Genomic DNA, 19,081 nt, shown 5'->3' with positions numbered 1-19,081 from the left:
ACGTCTCTTGTCAGTTGTCACGTACTCGCGCGAAATGAATAACAGGCCAGCTGGTCAATCATGTCGTTGTCTGGCTCTGGCTGTCTCTCCCAAGTCCCAAGTCCCACCTCTCGCTGTCTCCATTTCCATTTACACTGGCTTCCACTACGGCCGTCTTGTGATCTTGTCGCTTCCATTCCACGCACGCCAGCCTCGGCTCAGCATCATGGCAGGTTCGCAGTGCTGCGACAACCCTCCGGCGCTGAACCCCACCGGCGGGGAGGGCAAGGTCGTCGACAGCTTCGGCGGGCTCAAGGCCTACGTCGCCGGCTCCGACGAGTCCAAGGCAGCCGTCATCCTCATCTCTGATATCTTCGGTAATTGCTCCTCTGTTTTTTGAGATGATGGGCAACTGCTCCTCTCTGATCCCCCACTTCAAAATCAATCGATCTCCTGCTCTATGGCCTCCGATTCTTTTGGTCGGGATAGGAACGAGTTGCAAATGACAGCGCTTCTCCTTTTGCAGGGTTCCAATCACCGAATCTGAGGTATGAATTTCTGTGCCAACTGACGGTTGACCTTTTGTTTTTATGTTCGTTATATCTGTGATTTTTGCAAAGGTCCGTGCCTCTGGAGATCTGTAAAATTGCTAGGTTAGTTGCAAATAGTTTTACTCTGATTTTCTACAATATGTGTCTTTGGGTGGTCTTTCACCGTGTTCTACTACTTGTCTGTGGAAAATCATCACTGTGACTACTACATATTCGGATAATCGGATATTCCTCATTCTCTACTTTGTGAATTAACCATTTATACAATCCGTGCACTTTGGATAAATGATTTTCATCTGAATGTTTTCACAGACTGGGGACTGGATGCCACGCAGTTTGTTACTGTGCTAAACTTGAACCTGGTTCTTAATCTGGTCACTAAAGTTACATAATGTCCTATGGCCTCTTTAAAGTGTAGTTCTAAAGTCTGCAGTACTTCCAAGTTTTTTCTATGCACTAATAAGTTTCAGTGATAAATGGACCTTGATAGTAATCGATAATTGCTTCTCGAGTAATCGAATCACTTATCTCATGAAGGAAGATAGCCGACAAGGTTGCTTTGTCTGGTTACTTTGTTGTGGTACCAGATTTCCTACATGGAGATCCTTACACACCTGAGAACGCTGAGAGGCCTCTACCTGTGTGGATAAAGTCACATTCTCCGGTTTGTTTTCCCCTGGCCATTTTGTGAATCTGTAAATATTAGGGGACACCCTTTTCATTTTTTCCCTAGCAGAAGTATTTGGTTTCTATGCAAGTGAGAAACCAAGTTGAGATAATAATAAGAAAAAAGAGTGAAAAAGGTAGCAAAGAATGGCAATACAATAACTGATGACTTCCCAATAACATGCACAGTACGGGGTAGTTTGGTTCTGTCTGTTACTGCACAGTCACAATAATCTGCTTAGGATGCCTCTTATTGACTAAAGTTTTCTTAATTGCATGCCCTCACTGTTAAGTGAGAAATATGAAAAATTCCCATCAAGTTCAAAATCAATTGGGTGCTAAACTTCACTGATTCTAATTTCTAGCATGCTTTGGAAGTTTTTAGATTTAAGTAGGCGCGCACACATGCAACATATATATATATGAATCTTGGTTACAATGGTTAACATGATATATCTACACATCTCTTCAAGCACAATATGAATTGGGTAGGAATTATTGTGCAGTGGTTTTTTCGCATCTCTTTTTTTGTTTAAATTATTTCTGGAACAAAGTCATAACAAAAATATGTATCTTTTGCTAGAAAAAAGGGTTTGAAGAGGCAAAACCTGTTATTGCTGCTCTCAAGGAGAAGGGAGTGTCTTCTGTTGGGGCTGCAGGCTACTGCTGGGGCGGTAAGTACCATCTTTTGTTTGTACGGTGCTTATTTAGTTGTGAACTTAAAATTTTAAAGTTTTGCCTGCTGAGCATTTTGCTTTCTCTCACATTCAGGAGTTGTTGTTGTGGAGTTGGCAAAAGCTCATGAAATCCATGCTGCTGTAGTATTGCACCCTGGGCCTATTGCCGTTGATGATATCAAAGGTCAATCTTCTTTCTCTTTAATTTTGGAGATACTCTTTAACACTTCTCTATAATTCTATTGCATATGACTCAAAAACTAACTATATTACTTGCTATTTAACATCAGAGGTCAAGTGCCCAATTTCGATACTTGGAGCCGAGTTTGACCATACTGCTCCACCAGAATTAGTCAAGCAATTCGAGCAGGTCCTTTTAGCAAACTCACGAGTAAGTACTCACCTTCAGCAGCTTAATTGACAAGCTAGACCATTTACAGAATCAGCCAAAATTAAATTATTCTAGTGCTAAACCATGCCACTCGTGTATATGCGCTAGCATCCTGGGCTCCTTCCAAATCATTTCAGCCATGCGTTTGATTCTTTTCTAGCTGGTATTATTGCTTCTGTAAACTTTTGATCCTGAATTGCTTTTGCTTTTATGGTCAACAGGTTGCTCACTTTGTGAAGATTTTCCCTGGTGTGGCGCATGGGTGGAGCGTGAGATACAACCATGATGATCCGGCTGCCGTGAAGAGTGCTGAGGAAGCACTAGGGGACACAATCGACTGGTTTAACAAGAACCTGAAATGAACTCTGAAGTCACAGCTTTAAATTCTATAAGCCCTTGCTACTCTACTCACTGTTGCAAGTATTCTTGGTTATCTGCAATTCAGGTCCTCCATCTTCAGTTATTTGGTGACTCATGCTGATTTCTCGTCACGTATACTTATAGCAGCAGATTGTGAACGCAATAGAACTAGCAATTATTACAAGTATACGTATCTGTAACAAATGGGCTCTATATTTCTCAGTGTATACTTGTTTCCATGGATGTGAAGTAAAATATACTGAACTTATGGTAAAAATTAGTCTGAGAGTTTCAGAAAGAAAATTAATCTGGGGTGTGGCTGAGTTGAGGACTCAATGCTCAACCTTTAGTCCCTCGGAGAAGCTGTGCATAACTGTCAAGCTATTAGAGTTGCTGTCAGAGATGGACTTGCAGAACTGAAGTGCTGCTCCGTGGCACAGAGCAAAGCACAATGCATCGTGAGCTCTCGGCAAAAGTTTAACCACGCTTTAGTTTGCGTTGCCATTGAAGTTACCCTCAGCCTCGACTTATAAATTTAAGACGAATTCGAAGTTTTTTATGACTGACCCAAAAACCAGGATCCACCTGATTCCCATTTCTGTCGCGCTGGAGCTTTGATTTGAGTTGGCTTTGACCTTCTGGTGTACTGCTCGATCACTTTGTAAAGATTTTCCCTGGTGCAGCAAACGACTGTGAAGAGTGCTGAGGAGAACCTGGACTGCATTCTGAAGTTGCAGCCTTCCATCTAACAAGCAAACACTACTTTTCTGGGATATCTGTTTAAAGTCGGCACTATCAGTTGATTCGAAGTCTCACTTCGTCTTTCATGCTCTGAAACAAGAAGAGAACTACAGCCTTTACACGACGCTAGGCTCGCTAAGATGGTGAATCGATGCTATTACGTGAACGAAAACGACTACGGCTAGAGCTACAAAAAACTTCCTGAAATTATTCTCACCCGCACCGGATTTGGCGATTTTTTTTGATTTTTTTTTGCGACCAACCGGATTTGGCGATTTGCCATGGCACAGCGGCACAGGGCTCTGCTCTGCTAAGCAATGCTCTGTTTTGCGTTGTCCGGTTGAAAAACAAAATGGTAACTTCATTGATGTTAGTTTCGCCAGTTTACCACCATTAATCACTTCGAATCTGCACGATGCAGTACCCGATCTGCATTAGCGTGTTTTGCGTCGCTGCATCTACGTAACCAAGTCTGTGAAGTTGCGTGGCCGGTTAATTTTCCGTGGCTTGCTCGGAGTCCGAAAGCCTTTCCGATGAATGGACATGGCCTCGATCCGATCGGAGCAGCAGCCAACCGCGTCCTGCCGCCGCCATCTCACCCTGACTTCGAGTCGGAATCACTCGTCGGCGCGATAAATAGCCACCGTCTCCTACCTCCTACCCATCCGATCCATCCGTCGCCCCACCTTCCTCTCCCTCCCTCCGGCGATCGGCTTCAACGGGCAAGGTCTCGCCGTGCTCGCTCGCTTCTGGTGCAGCAAACCATGTGCAGCCTGGCTCCTCCCACCGCTCTCTGTCTCGACTTCGGCGACACCGCCGGCGCGCGCACGTCTCTCGACCGGCGTCGGGGCGAGCCCGAGGCTTGCGGCGCGATGGCCAGGGGTCCGGTCCCCCGCGTCGGCGCCGTGGTGTCCTCTGCGCTCACGCACAAGCACTATGGCGACGGCTTCGACGGCAAGGCGTCCGTCATCCCTGCGCTGGGGCAGCAGCGACTCCAGGAGCGGATGAGGGCGGAGCTCGACGCCATCCGCGTCCTGCACAGGAAGGCCGTGCTCTTGTCCCGCGGCGCGGCCCCCGGCTCCAAATCCAATGACGGCGCGCGTTTCTCGGCTGCCGGAGCACGATCGGTTGCGCCGATGGAGGTACTAACAGCGAAGAGGAGGAATACGTCGCCAGTGAAGCGCGTATCGGAGGCGGCGCAGCAGAGCACGGAACCAGCGATGAAGAAGCAGCAGCGCCCGCTCGTCCAGAGTGCCACGCCGCCGCCGACCAAGCGCTCGTTGGCCAAACCGGTCGACAAGGCTCGGGAGAAGTGTCGCCAGGAGGTGGTCGAGATGGAGAGGGCGGCGCTCCCCGACGAAACCATATACCCGTGGGACTTGCAGGAGCTCGGCATCGCGTTTGAGTACGCTGTGACTCGGACGAGGAGGCAAGCGCACGGCTGAACGGCGGGGAGCAAAGATGATAGGGAGCTGGGGTAGGATTGTAGGCAGCATGTCTAGTGCAAGTGACAAGACGATATTGATTTAATATAAATCAGTAGGGGATATTGATTTTGTAACATTGGTTAACACTTAACAAGATTTGCATTATATGGATTCTGTACGTTGAACATACTTTTGAACTGTGACAAGTGACAAGATGCCTCGATGCAAGTGACAAGATGAAAATGATTTTGTAACATTGGTTAACACTTAACAAGAAAGGCATTATATTGATTCTGTACGTGAATATACTTTTGAGCTGTGATTTTTGAGTCTGTGTGATGGGGTGGTTTTGCAAAATCTTTAGTTCTACTCAACCAACGTATTGTTTAATAGAGCTATTTCAGCGGAGAATAATGGTCTCCCATCTTGGACGTGCAACCTTGACTTCAGTTGAGCTTGTACATGTGTGCTGGGTATTTTAGCACTCTACCCGCGTCTACTACTTCTACTAGAGCGCGTTTGGCGCGACTCCTACCAGCTCCGGCTCCAGCACGTGCACCACTGTGACGGAGCGGCGGGATCCATTCCAACCCAGCTCCTCCGGCTCCTCCTGTCCCTGGGCAAAAAACGAGTGGAGCCGGTACCCTTTTTTCACTGCTGCAGGGCAAAACAGTAGCGCACAAGTGCAGCAGGAGTCGGAGCTATTTCGCATGAAGCCACGCCAAACTATTAGTTGAGTTTGGTGTTCATTATCTACAATTTGCTATATATTTTCCCATTCCAGATATATGCGTGTGGCACTTCTGCTGGGATCATTTGTGATTGGTAAACAAATGCATCTTCAATCTGTATAGGTCCAAGTTTGCACCTCCCAATTCAAAGGTGTCATTGCACCAACATAAATGAGGACATTCGATGTGATCAACTACTAGCAGAGCTTCCAGAGCTGATTCTCTGCTGAATTCAGTAGGAGCTCTACCAAAACAGTTTTTCAGAGAGAAGTAATTCTCTGTTGATTCCGTGAAATGATTCTCTGAAATGAACTAAGAGGCTGAGAGCTGGAAAAAGTAGCTTCTCCTGATTCTGTGAAGTGATTATCCATCCTGATTGTAAGAGTTTATGCTAGATAATCAAAGAGAATCACGTTCAACCTTCTCTCAGAGAATCAACTCTCATAGAGAATCAAAATCAGATGGAGCTCTACCAAACATATCCTAGATGTCTACATGCCTGAATAACGCCACTGGTTGCAAAACCACGAGAAGATCACTTGCTGCATGTTGATTATAGTGGAAAATGCTAGAAAGGACGCCATTAGTTATTGGCAGTGCTGTTCAGGTTGGCAGCGAGGTGGTTGCCATCGTCCATGAAGCACTTCCAGAACCAGTGCTGCCTCCACACCCTCTCAGCCATCTCCTCGATGGGCACGTTCTTGTTCTCCGGGAGGAAGAAAAGCACAAAGAGCGACATGATGAGGATCCAGACGACAAAGAATGTGAAGATGGTGTGCTTTAGCCGTCAGAGCATGGAGAGGAACGCCTGCGCCATGACGAAGGTGAGGAGCAGGTTGGTGCAGACGGCGACGCTTTGCCCCGCGGCGCGCGCCTCGAGCGAGAACGTCTTGCTGGGTATGAGCCGGCCAAGTGGGCTTCAGGACCAGGCAAAGGAGGAGACGAAGGTGCATGCCACATCCAAAACACCTATGGTCATTGTTAGAGATACTAGAGTTATTTCCCTGTGAATCAGTTGTAATATTTATGTGGTAGCCGGCCTGGAGTTTGTTGTAACAACTCAAGGCTGGCTGCCGAATCTCATATGTAAACGCCACGGTGATAGCTGTTATTGTAGGGATACGAGGTAGGCTACACTAGCGCAAATCAAAATTTCTACCGCGTAAACCAGGAAAACTGCCGTATAAGGATCACGGGATTACCACTCGACGCACTGGTGCGGAAGATGTAGATTCGTGTCGATGCAGCGAAGTCGTACGTAGTCGATCACGTTGACGTCCAGCAGCTCCTCAGCAGCTCGTCCACGTGCAACAAGATCGCCCTCGTGCCGCGGCTCGTCGGTGGCTCGTCGGCGGCTCGTCGGCGGCTCGTCCAAGTGCTGCAGGCGCAACACCTCCAAGGTATCCACACGTGCAGGGAAGAAGCGTCGCAAGCCGGACTACTAGATCCGTGAGTTGCAACAGGCAAGGGCGTGGGAGGTGCGGCAGATGTGTTTCGCCAAAAGGTGTAAACCCTAGGGCGCCCCCACCCCTCTATTTATAGAGGTTACTAACGGGCCTCTGGGTCCGAGGCCCATTAGTACTTCTAAACCTAATCCAACTCGGATCACATCCGAATTGGGCTTCCAGCCCCTTAAGTGTGTGACCCTATGGGTTCGGATACGTATAGACATGGCCCGAGTACTCCTACTCGGCCCAATAGTCGGTAGCAGCCTCTAGCAAGACGTGCCAACTCCTATACGCACACGAAGATCATATCAGACGAACCATCACAACATTATATACATGCTATTCCTTTTGCCTCACGATATTTGGTCTAGCTTCAAGCCGACCGCTCTTTCTCGATCCTGTGATTTGGAATCCCTTTGTAGGTTAACTCTTAACCGTACGTAGCATGGCCATGCATTTTCGGATCCGATCACTCGAGGGGCCCAGAGATATCACTCTCAATCAGAGAGGGGCAAATCCCATCTTGATTGACCATGTCTCATAGCATGCTTCTTGACAAACCCGAAAGCTACCTTTATAACTACCCTGTTATGACGTAGCGTTTGATAGCCCCTAAGTAGGTCGATCCACATCTTGGATACATGCGACAATCTCAAGTCTAAGGACAAAGCGTATATGTTGTGTAAAGAGAGAACTACTTCTCGTGTTGGGTCAGTCCTAGCACATGTCTCCACATGTGCCCACATTATTAGTTCAACATCTCCATGCCCATGACTTGTGAAACATAGTCATCAACTAATACATGCGCTAGTCTAATATTCATGTGTGTCCTCACGTGAACTCCGACTAGGGACAACTTTAGAATAACCATACAAGTAAAAGAGTTTCACACACAATTCACATAATTGCAAATCAATTCAAGTAGCCTTTAATGGATATTCAAGGAACACAATATAAATCATGGATACAAATGGAATATCATCATCTCTATGATTGCCTCTAGGGCATACCTACAACAGTTATCTCCTATGTAAATAAAGGTGCGGCCTCTATTGAGGTTCAATGCTTCAGAGCCTACCTCAACATACACATCTAGATTAGAATGGCGAGCTCCAGCAACATCTTCGCTGCTCCTCTGCTCAACTATCCAATCTCTGAGAAGCTAGCCAAGAACAATCTTGGGCTATGGAAGATGCAAGTGCTTCCTGCTATTCGAGGCGCCCAGCTTAAGGGGTTCCTTGATGGCATTGACCGTGCTCCACCGGCGACGGTCGATGAGAAGAAAGGAGACAAGACGATGGCCATGCCAAACCCCGAGTACGCAAGATGGGTTGCACTTGATTAGCAGGTTCTACGATACATGCTGACCACCATCTCCCGCGGCGTCCTAATGTAGGTCGGCATAGCCAAGAACGCAGTGGAGCTGTGGTCAACCGTGGAGGTGATCTTCTTCTCCACGACACGGGCGCGAGCGGTGAATACCCACATCACGCTAGCCACCACCAAGAAGGGGAACATGACCGTCACCGAGTACTGCAACAAGATGAAGATATTAGCAGATGAGATGGAGGCGGCTGGGAAACCTCTCGGTGAAGAAGAGCTCACCTCGTACATCCTGATGGGGCTCGACATGGAGTACAACCAGCTCGTGTATGTTGTCCTAGCACGGGTGGAACCCATCTCCGTCAGTGATTTGATGGTGCAGCTGTTGAGCTTTGAGGGCTGCCTTGATCTTTGGCAAAGGAGGCTCTCAGTCCTCGGTGAACTCCGTAGCTAGAGGTCGTGGTGGCTTCAGCAGAGGAGGTGGCGTCCATGGAGGCTCTGGCTGTGGCCGGGGCAGTGGTGGCCGAGGAGGACGTGGCAAAAATAACAGTGCGCAAAGGCAACTCCAACCCTAGCAAGAAACCAAGGTACAATGGTAGATGCTAGGTATGCTTCAAGGAAGGACATAGTGCTGTTAATTGTTGGCATCGTTTTGAACCTGATTTCATTCCGGATGAGAGGAACGTTAGTGCTGCAACTCACTCCTATGGCATTGACACCAACTGGTACACTAACACGGGCGCCACTGACCACATCACCAGCGAGCTTGACAAGATGACCGTCCATGACAAGTACCACGACAACGACCTGATTCGCAGTGCGAGTGGTGCAGGTATGAAAATTAACCATATTGGTCATGCTATTGTTCGTACCCCAAATCAAAATTTGCATCTAAATAACATCCTTCATGTTTCCCTAGCCAAGAAAAATCTAGTTTCTATTCATCGCGAATTTAATTTAGCGGCTCTTTCTAAAAGGCGGCCTTGCTTCCGATAACCAAACCTTTCTTGAATTTCACCCTAATTTTTTCTTAATCAAGGATCAGGCAATAAGGAGAATCATTTTGGGAGGAAAGTGTAAGGGAGGTCTCTATCCTCTCCCTGCGTTGCACAAGGAAGCATTGAGTGTGGTCAAACCGACCGTGTCTAGGTGGCATAGTAGATTGGGTCATATAGCTTTTCCTATTGTTCAAAGAGTTATTAGTGAGAATAAGCTTCCATGTTCTAAATAAGTCAATAAAGAGTTTGTGTGATGATTGTCAACAAGCAAAGAGTCATCAACTCCCATACCCCCATTCTATCAGCGACTCTAAATTCCCATTAGATTTGATATTTTCTGATGTACGGGGTCCTGCTCCTGATTCTGTTGGGAGAAAGAAATATAATGTGAGTTTTATCGATGACTATAGCAAATTCACTTGGATTTATCTTACGCACAAATCTGAAGTTTTTCAAATATTTCATGAATTTTAGACTCTTGTTGAGCAATGCTTTGATCATAAAATTATTGCTATGCAAATTGATTGGGGAGGTGAATATGAGAAACTCAATTCTTTTTTTCAACAAGTTGGCTTTGCTCATCTTGTTTCTTGTCCGCATGCCCAGCAACAGAATGGGGCAGCGGAACAAAAACAATACTATATAGTTGAAGTTGGCTTAACGCTCCTATCTATTGCATTAATGCCCTTAATATTTTGGGGCGAAGCTTTTCTTGCCACCACCTATTTAATTAATCGCACACCTAGCAAGGTCATCTAGTTCAGTACCCCTCTCAAGCGTCTCTTTCAAGAGAAACCGGATTACTCTATGCTTCGTGTGTTTGGCTGCGCATACTGGCCACATCTTCATCCCTATAATCATCATAAGCTCACTTTTCACTCAAAATGGTGTACCTTCTTAGGCTATAGCAATCTTCATAAATGTTTTAAATGCCTCGACATATCCACTGGACGTGTTTACATCTCCCGTGATGTACACTTTTGATGAATCGGTGTTCCCCTTTTCCATGCTCCATGAGAATGCTAGCAAAAGATTACAAGTTGAAGTCCAACTTCTTCCTTCCCATCTCCTTAATCCATCTACTCTTTTCAGGGGTACAACTATACATGCATCTGATATGGCTAATGATTCACTTGATTTGATTTCACTCCCTGATGAAATTTGAGAAAATTCAGCTCTAGAAGAAGGTGTTCCTGGTGATTTTATGCAGGAAGGGAGTGGCGCAGGAAGTGAAGATGAGCTACCTGCACCTGCTGTCGTGATCCTTGGTGAATCCTCCTCGGGATTGCCTCCTCCAACCTCAGTGTGGTCGAACCCACTAGAGGCTACCACGGTGGGGGACAGGAGCTGCGCATGCCGGCTTCAACCATGCGGAGCCAACCCGCGATCGCCACACCCCGACGACTAGATTCGATGGGACCCACAAGCCCGTCTAGTCTGTCCTCCTCAGACGCACCTGCGCGCACGGACACGCCAGTCGTGCCAGGCATGGGATCTTTTGCGCTGGCCACCAACACCATCGGATCACCTACTCCATCAGCCTCCACAGAAGTACCAGTGACAGCAATAGAGTCTTCTGTTCCCTTGTGACTCCTGCGCCTGCTCCAAAGGAACAACCTCAACCACGCACGCGTGCACTGTCAGGGATTCGCAAGCCCAAGGGCTACACAGAAGGAACAATAAGGTATGGATATGGATGTCTTGTTTCTATTCATGAAGAACCAACATGTCTAAATGAGGCACTTCAAAATAAAAACTGGAAATCTGCCATGGATATTGAATATGGAGCTCTTATTAAGAACAAGACTTGGCACTTAGTACTACCAACACATAACAATAAAATCATTGATTGTAAATGGGTTTATAAAGTGAAAAGAAAAGCAGATGGCTCAGTTGACAGGTACAAGGCATGTCTTGTTGCAAAGGGATTCAAACAGAGATATGGAATTGACTATGAGGACACATTCAGTCATGTAGTTAAAGCTGCCACCATTAGGCTTGTGTTGTCTATTGCAGTATCAAATGGCTAGAGCCTTCCTCAGCTAGATGTGCAGAATGCATTTTTTCATGGTATTCTTGAGGAAGAAGTGTTCATGAGGCAACCACCTGGGTATGTTGATAAGAACTGGCCAGATTATGTATGTAAGTTGGACAAAACCTTGTATGGTTTAAAACAAGCGTCTAGAGTGTGGTATTCTTGTCTGTCGGTGTTTAGACCCAGCAATCTACCGAGGGGGAACCCAAGGCAGTGTTTTATGTGTGGGGCTCGCTGAGATCAGGAACTCGAAGGTGAACTCGAACACACAATTTAGATAGGTTCGGGCCGCTTATGCCTCGTAATACCCTACGTCCTGTGTGTTGGTTATATTGTATTGATTGGACTTGTTTGGAGGGTGTCCCTTCCTCACCTTATATTGCGGGCGGGGGGGGGGGGAGGGTAGGGTTATAGGTCGGTTGTTTACAAGAATACTAGTCAGATTCGACTAGAGAGTCCTACTCTAATTTCTACGAGTAGTTTCCTAATCCTTGACTAGTTCTTGTCCTCCACGTAGACTACGCTATCCTGCACCGTAGTCTCCATATCTGACATGTTTCGGTGTACAAGCCTGTATCTAGAACTGTCCAAACCTTCTGGTGGCCCCATAGATGTATGGACGACATCATCTTAGTGTTAAATTGCAGAATTTGAGGTTTTGCTATGTTTCTTAGCTCTGATCTTATTTCATGGAGTGCACGAAAGCAAGCCATTGTTTCACGCTCAAGCACTGAGGCAGAATATAAATCTATGGCCAATGCAACTGCAAAAATCATGTGGGTACAAACATTGTTGACTGAGCTAGGGATTAAAAGCCCACCAGCAGCTCGGCTTTGGTGTGATAATATTGGTGCTACATATATGTCTGCAAACTCTATTTTTCATGCTCGAACAAAATATATTGTAGTTGATTTTTACTTTGTCAAAGAAAGGGTTGCGCAAGGTTTATTGCAGATTCGTCTTGTGTCTACTACTGATCAGGTTGCGGATGGGTTTACTAAGCCATTGGTAGTTCGTCAACTTGAAGGATTTAGACACAATCTAAACTTCAATAAGTTATGATTGAGGGGAAGTATTAGAGATATTAGAGATATTTCCCTATGAATCAGTTGTAATCTTTATCGGGTAGCCAACCTAGAATTGTTGAGTTGTTTATTGTATTTCCTAGGATATTTGAGCGTGTAATCTTGGGTTAGTTGTAGATAACAACAACTCAAGGCTGGCCGCCAGATCTCATCTATAAATGACACGATGATGGCTTTTATCACCTATATAAACAAAGGTGTGGCCTCTACGGAGGTTTAACATTTCCTATTTTACAGTCGTTCCATCTCTTGATCAATTTAGACCAAAGGATGAAGATGAAGAGTTATTGGGACTAGAAGTTCCATATCTAAGTGCCATTGGAGCGCTAATGTATATTACGAATTGCACAAGGCCCAATATTGCATTTGCAGTAAACTTACTAGCTAGATATAACGCAGCTCCAACAAAACATCATTGGGGCAGGAGTTAAGAATATCTTCAGATATCTCCAAGGAAGAATAGATCTTGGTTTATTCTATAAATTTGACAAGATAAAACTATAATTGGATATATAGATGCTTGCTACTTATCAGATCTCCATAATGCTAGATCTCAAATAGGCTTTGTATTTTTACATGGTGGAACGGCTATATCATGGAAGTCATCAAAACAGACTCTTGTAGCCACATCCACAAATCATTCTGAAATAATCGCATTATATGAAGCTTCATGTGAGTGTGTATGGCTTCGTAGAATGATCTATCACATACAACAATCATGTGATGTAGGTTCAATCACATATCCTACAATTATCTATGAAGATAATTATGCTTGTATAGCATGAATGGATGCATGTTATATAAAGAGCAATATCACAAAACACATTGCTCCTAAATTATTCTATCCTCACGAATTATAGAAAAATGGGGAAATAGAAATCTTGCAAACTAAATCATGTGATAATCCTGCTAATTTATTCACAAAGTCTTTACCAACATCATTATTTCAAAATAATATTTTTGGAATAGGTATGAGACAACTCAAAGCAAATAATATGAGGAGGAGTAAATCCTTGATATAACCTATATATAATCTTCTGATTATGAATATTGCATTCTTTTCCTAATGAGTTTTTTCAATCAAGGTTTTTTTCTCATACATGGATTTTAATGAGGCAATATGCATTACAAAGCAATCACATATGTCATATAACATTTTCTCCTATATTTTCATTAAGGGGTTTTAAAAGAATTCGGATCTTGCTCTGATCACAAGCAAGCCAGATCAAGTGTATTGTTACTCCACTAAATCGAGAGTTATCCTCACTTGACTCTTGATGGAAGATCAAGCACCCTAGTTGTCATTACATGGATGGAGCATGAGGCACATGCACAATGATGTCTTTGCCGTGAATAGCGCTAAGGAAACCCTAACGGACATGATTGGCTGGTTTAACAAGAACCTAAAATTAACGCTAAAGTTGAAGCTATCCCTGTATATATCCTCGTCATGAGATCATCCTACAAGCAATGAGGGTGCGGATGACCCTTTGTTTTGCTATGCCCTGACAAGTTGCAATGTGCCAGGATGTCATTGATGGTGGTGAACAAGATGGCCTGCAACTCTGCAAGGTGAAGTGTTTTCACTTGAACACATCCCAAACCTTGGCAACACCTCTCTAGAGTAATAACTTTAGATCATCTACCAATTTCTTGAGGTGCACATCAATTTTATTGCAAGGTTGCTTGGGACCTAATATTAGGATTGACAATAGCATCATGTATATTTTCATTTCTTACAAAGCCAGGGTGGAAGGTTGTAGATTGACAATACAACAGGCAAGACGGTATGTGAAACTTTGATTACTAAATGGATTCATGCCATCTGTGCTCATAGCAAACCTACTATAGTGGGCGTGCAAGTTTCCACATTTAGTGACATTGACATATCATTGATTCCTTTTCCTGGCAACCCTCCTTATGCAAACATGAGTTTCAGCTGGGAAAATACAAGAAATAAACCATGCCACCCTCTTAGGAGCCTCTTTATTACTTTTTTTTGTTGCCTTTGCTCTTATTGGTCCAATCCCCATCATCCCTGTCATTGCCACCATCTTTTCTACACTTGCACCGAGAGAGAAGGCAAATTCTCCCTGGAATGACACAACTTTCCTTACAGGCGTTCATTTTTTCTAATTCTAGTCCAAAAGTACAAATGATCTTCTTTGCCTCATACACAGACTTGACAATCTCGTTCCCCTTCTAGTAGTATTTTCTTCAGCAGAAGCGATAATGCTTTGAAACTGCTATCCGTCCAACCATGGGTTGCCTTCAGTTGCAAAAAGCTTTATGTCCCAAGATAGGCATGAGAACTTCATACAATCAGCATAAAGGGGTTTCTTGGAATCTTCCATCAACTATTTGAGTTTCTGTAACTCAGCAATGGTGTGCACATCATGGAAATCTGCATCCATCACCATCTGCCTCACATTCTTGGAACCTAGTGTATCCTCATCATGAGATCATCCTATAAGCAATGAGGGCAAGGTTGACCCTTTCTTTTGCTCTTCCATGACAAGTTGCAATGTGCCGGGATGTCATTCATGGTGTGAAGTGTTGTCACTTGAACACATCCCAAACCTTGGCAACACCCCTCCATAGCAAAAACTTTAGATCATCAACCAATTGCTTGAGGTGCACGTATTTATTGCATAGTTACTAGGGATGACCTAATATTAGGATCGACAACATCATGTATTTTTGTTTCTTAAAAGGCGTGGTGGAAGGTTGTAGATTGACAACACAACATGCAATGTGATATGCATGAAACTCTAATTACCAAATGGATTCATGCCATATGTGCTCATAGCAAACCTATTATAGTGGGGGTGGAAGTTTCCACATTTAGCGGCATCTGCCGGGTGACATATCATTGGTTCGTTTTCCTAGCAACCCTCCCTATGCCAACACAATAATTAGGCCTCCTTTTTGGTGGGAAACACACATTCTAGATGGGAAATTGAATAAAATACCATGCCACCCTCTTAGGAGCCTCTTTATTACTCTTCTTGCCTTTACTCTTATTATTGGTGTAATCAAGGGCGGACCCAAGAGACAACTCCAAAGGGGTCTGACCTCTTCTTCTTCTTCCTCTCCCATGCCTCCTCTCTCTCTCTCTTCTTCTTCTTCTTCTTCTTTTCCTCTCACCTTTCTCTTCCCCTAGCTCCCCTTGCTCAAATGGAGGATGCGGCCTGTAAGGGGGGCTGCAACCCCCCAACCCCTGGATTCGCCACCGGGTGTATTCCCTATCATTGCCATCGCCACCACCTTTTCTACGTTTATATCGGGAGAGCCTACATTCAAGGAAATTATCATGCTTGCATATTCTCCCCAGAATGACACAACTCTCCTTATAGGCATGCATTTTTGTACTTCCAGTCCCAAAGGACAAATGATCTTCTTTGCCTCATACACGAACTTGGCAATCTCATTCAACCTCCAGTAATATTTTGTTTAGTAGAAGCAACAATGCTTTAAAACTTCTATCTACCCAACCATGGATTGCCTTCGGTTGCAAAAGCTTTATGTTGCAAGATAGGCAGTCGACATAAAGGGATTTCTTGGAATCTTCCATAAACTACTTGAGTTTCTTTAACTCAACAATGGTGTACACACCTTGCAACTCTACATCCATCACCACCTGGCTCACATTACTCCATGTGTTCCCTAACATCACCATTATTGAAATCTACTATATCCTCATCATGAGATCATCCTTCATAGGTGGGGTTTCTTGATCTCCATTGTCATCCTCAAACCCACCCTCCCCTTCACCCTTGCCTTCAGCCTCATCTTTTCCTTTGTTATGGCTCATCTTCCTCTTTGTTATAGCTGTCCTTGCCGTGCTTGTTCTAGCATGTATATTTGTCTCTGAATCCATGCATTATCAAATTAGAGAAAATATTTCCAGATTACCGGAAATTCTTTTGATTATGACAATCTTGGCACAGACAATAAATTGTTTGTGCCTCTTGAGCAATCATATACACCTCCACGGCATCAATGAAATACTTAACCTCCATCATAAAGTCTGCACAACGACAAGACTCAAGGTATATCCAACTTCTATACGCCATTTACATAATTAAAAATCTCTAATCATTAATGATTAAATAATACACGTGGTATTAAAACACGAGATTTATGGTAGATCGGGTAAGCCTATAACCAAATCTAACATGCATGGCATCTCCTTAGACCAAAAAATGAGAGGAAATGGCAAAATTCAACTTTTCTCAATTAGGAGCAAGAGGAGGAGGGTGGATAGGAGAAAAGGGAGGAAAAGGGCCATAAAACATGAGGATCCATAGAGGCAAACTGATGGGGACATCACCTTGCTGGACACACACGAGTCATGGTCTTCCCCAAGTCACAAGTCGTCACCAACTCGGTCATCGCGTTCAGTTCGGATTCAGCCGACACCCTTGCACGGTTTCGGCCATATGTCCCTCATACAACATCGAAACGAGGTGTTCCTTAATGCGTTGGAAAGGGGATGCCACCGCCGTTCTTTTGGTCCTAGTACTAGCTCCAGAAGGTTCGTGGATTATTCTGTGTGACCATGACAAGGTGCTACATCACCTGTTTGGACCAACTTGACCTTGTATCGTGTCGGGCCTTAAGCCCATGTTGTGGGCGCCTCCCCCCTGGTCGCCCTCAACCCTAGGACGCCCCTTTGGGTATAAAACTCAGTAGCCGCTCCCTTTAGAACGCGGGTTTTGTTTGGTTCTTATTTTCCATCGAGAAACTGAGATTGATTCATTGTAACTGTGATGCCAAATCCGTTTACAGTGATCCAGGGCCCATGTTCTTGTTCTCCTCACCTGTGACGACTAGTCCGTTCGAATCGAGAGCTTGAACCCCATATTGATCTTTGCTTCATCCATATTTGCAATTTCAGATTGCGTGTTTACTGTTCTCTTACTTGTGTTCTTCGATTCGCTTGCAGGGAAAGCCTTTTCGGCGAGGTCAATCAAGTTGTGCTTGGCTGATAACCAACGGAGGAGTGGTGTAGCGGTTGTAGGGTTTGAATCATGTTTGATTTGAAGCCGGATCGTCAATGTCGAGTCTCCATCAAATCAAGTTTATCTATACCTATCGGAAGGTCGGGCCAGTGCTACATCACAAACCTTTAGGGGTGCCAAGGTGGAATCCAACTTCAATCACACAAATCTGGCGAAAATTGCCTAAATTGCTAGCCGCGGGCTGCTATAGTAGTGAGAAGCAACAGTGTCTGCCTGCGAGCAGCAGCTGGCGAGCTCTAATAATGGAGCTAGAAGAAATGTAACTGTCATAGAAAGTGCCAGTTACACATTATGAAAACATGTAATGGCGATAATGCCCATTACAAGTGTTTACCAAATACCGCGGCGGAGCTCGCTCAAATTTTTAGCTAGGGCAGCTGCCCGTATGGGGAGCTCCACCTATGACCACATAGGTAACGGGCAAATGCCCATTACAAATATTAACCACATCTGTAAATGGTTTTATTAAAGACTGTTACAAGTATTTTAGCCTTTGTTTGCATAAAAAGGTAACATGCACCAACATAACCGGGGCTGGCCTATCCTAGGACTTACATGTACCTACAATGCATTTTCACGCAGTGCTAGGTAGATGGAGATTTTAATCTATCAATAAAGACGTAGTTACAAGGTAGTAGAAATTTACATATCAAATAAATCAGATTTGAACTCACTGACAACCAGGCGTAAGGACATCCAGGCTTCATTTATAACCTAAATAAATTGGTTACATTATCCAGAAAGCTTGGATTTATTTGTAAAGCCAGACTTTGTGGCTTTCATCTCTAAAAAAAAGCCAATTTGTTGGCTCCGTCGTGGAAGCATTCACACACTACTTGCTTGACTAAAAACAAGCATCAGGTCAAAGCAAATGTGATTTCAGCCCGACTCAAGTGCCTGAGGCAGCAGGGCTTTCAGCACGTGTAATAAATATATAAATAGACCAAAGGCCCTGCTTGTTTTAGTTTTTGCTAAAGTGAAAAAAAACAAACAGCTTTTGAAATTGGCTTCGGAGAAGCAACAGCTGTATAGGTGTTAGAAGTCAAAAGTAGGCCCAGATGTGGTTTTGCTGGCTTATGTGGGATGCTATATGAAGAGTATTACATGTAGTATATGTCTTATTTATTCAACAGTCAATCAATTTAAAAGCAAATGCTCAAACAAATGGACCCTAACTGAGTGGAAGATACTCATAGTGTCTATCGACATCTAAAACTAGAACAACATAAAGTATTAAGAATGAACTTTGCCATGCAGTCCACGGCCAAATATCCACTACCTTTATGAAGATACTTGATCCTTTCACCTAGAATGGTTACTTGATGTAGAAGGTCATGGTAAGTTGCTGCCTGCAAACATTCGACATGGCCATGGTAACCTGGAATTTTATTTTGAAGCAGGTGTAGTTGGATCAATGGAACAATGATGATTTCACAGCGAGCAACCCACTTTCTTGAGAACCCTGGTACTATTAGGCCTTTGCCAAGTGTAACTGCATCCAAGATCACACTTACGCATCACAAAGATCAAATGGCCTGTTACAGATTAGATACAGACACAAAGGTGACTCTTGGATTCTGGGTTTGGGTACAGGTAATAAGCAATAACAGAAAGGAGGGTAAATGAATTGCTAATTTCCACAAAA

The 19,081-nt window shown here is 44.4% G+C and overlaps 1 protein-coding gene across 1 annotated transcript; it reads left to right on the top strand.

The window, feature by feature from the left end:
• Nucleotides 1-117: 117 nt before the first annotated feature.
• Nucleotides 118-2,931, top strand: LOC101772259 (endo-1,3;1,4-beta-D-glucanase). Its single transcript, XM_004962101.3, has 7 exons — nucleotides 118-356; nucleotides 506-527; nucleotides 1,068-1,194; nucleotides 1,780-1,870; nucleotides 1,968-2,057; nucleotides 2,164-2,264; nucleotides 2,486-2,931. Exons 1-7 carry the CDS (start codon nucleotides 206-208, stop codon nucleotides 2,624-2,626), a joined length of 723 nt encoding a protein of 240 aa, XP_004962158.1. The 5' UTR covers nucleotides 118-205; the 3' UTR covers nucleotides 2,627-2,931.
• The last annotated feature ends 16,150 nt before the right edge of the window (nucleotides 2,932-19,081 follow it).

Source organism: Setaria italica, chromosome III (assembly GCF_000263155.2).
Source record: "Setaria italica strain Yugu1 chromosome III, Setaria_italica_v2.0, whole genome shotgun sequence".
Lineage (NCBI taxonomy): Eukaryota > Viridiplantae > Streptophyta > Magnoliopsida > Poales > Poaceae > Setaria > Setaria italica.
This window is presented reverse-complemented; position numbering and strand designations above follow the sequence as displayed.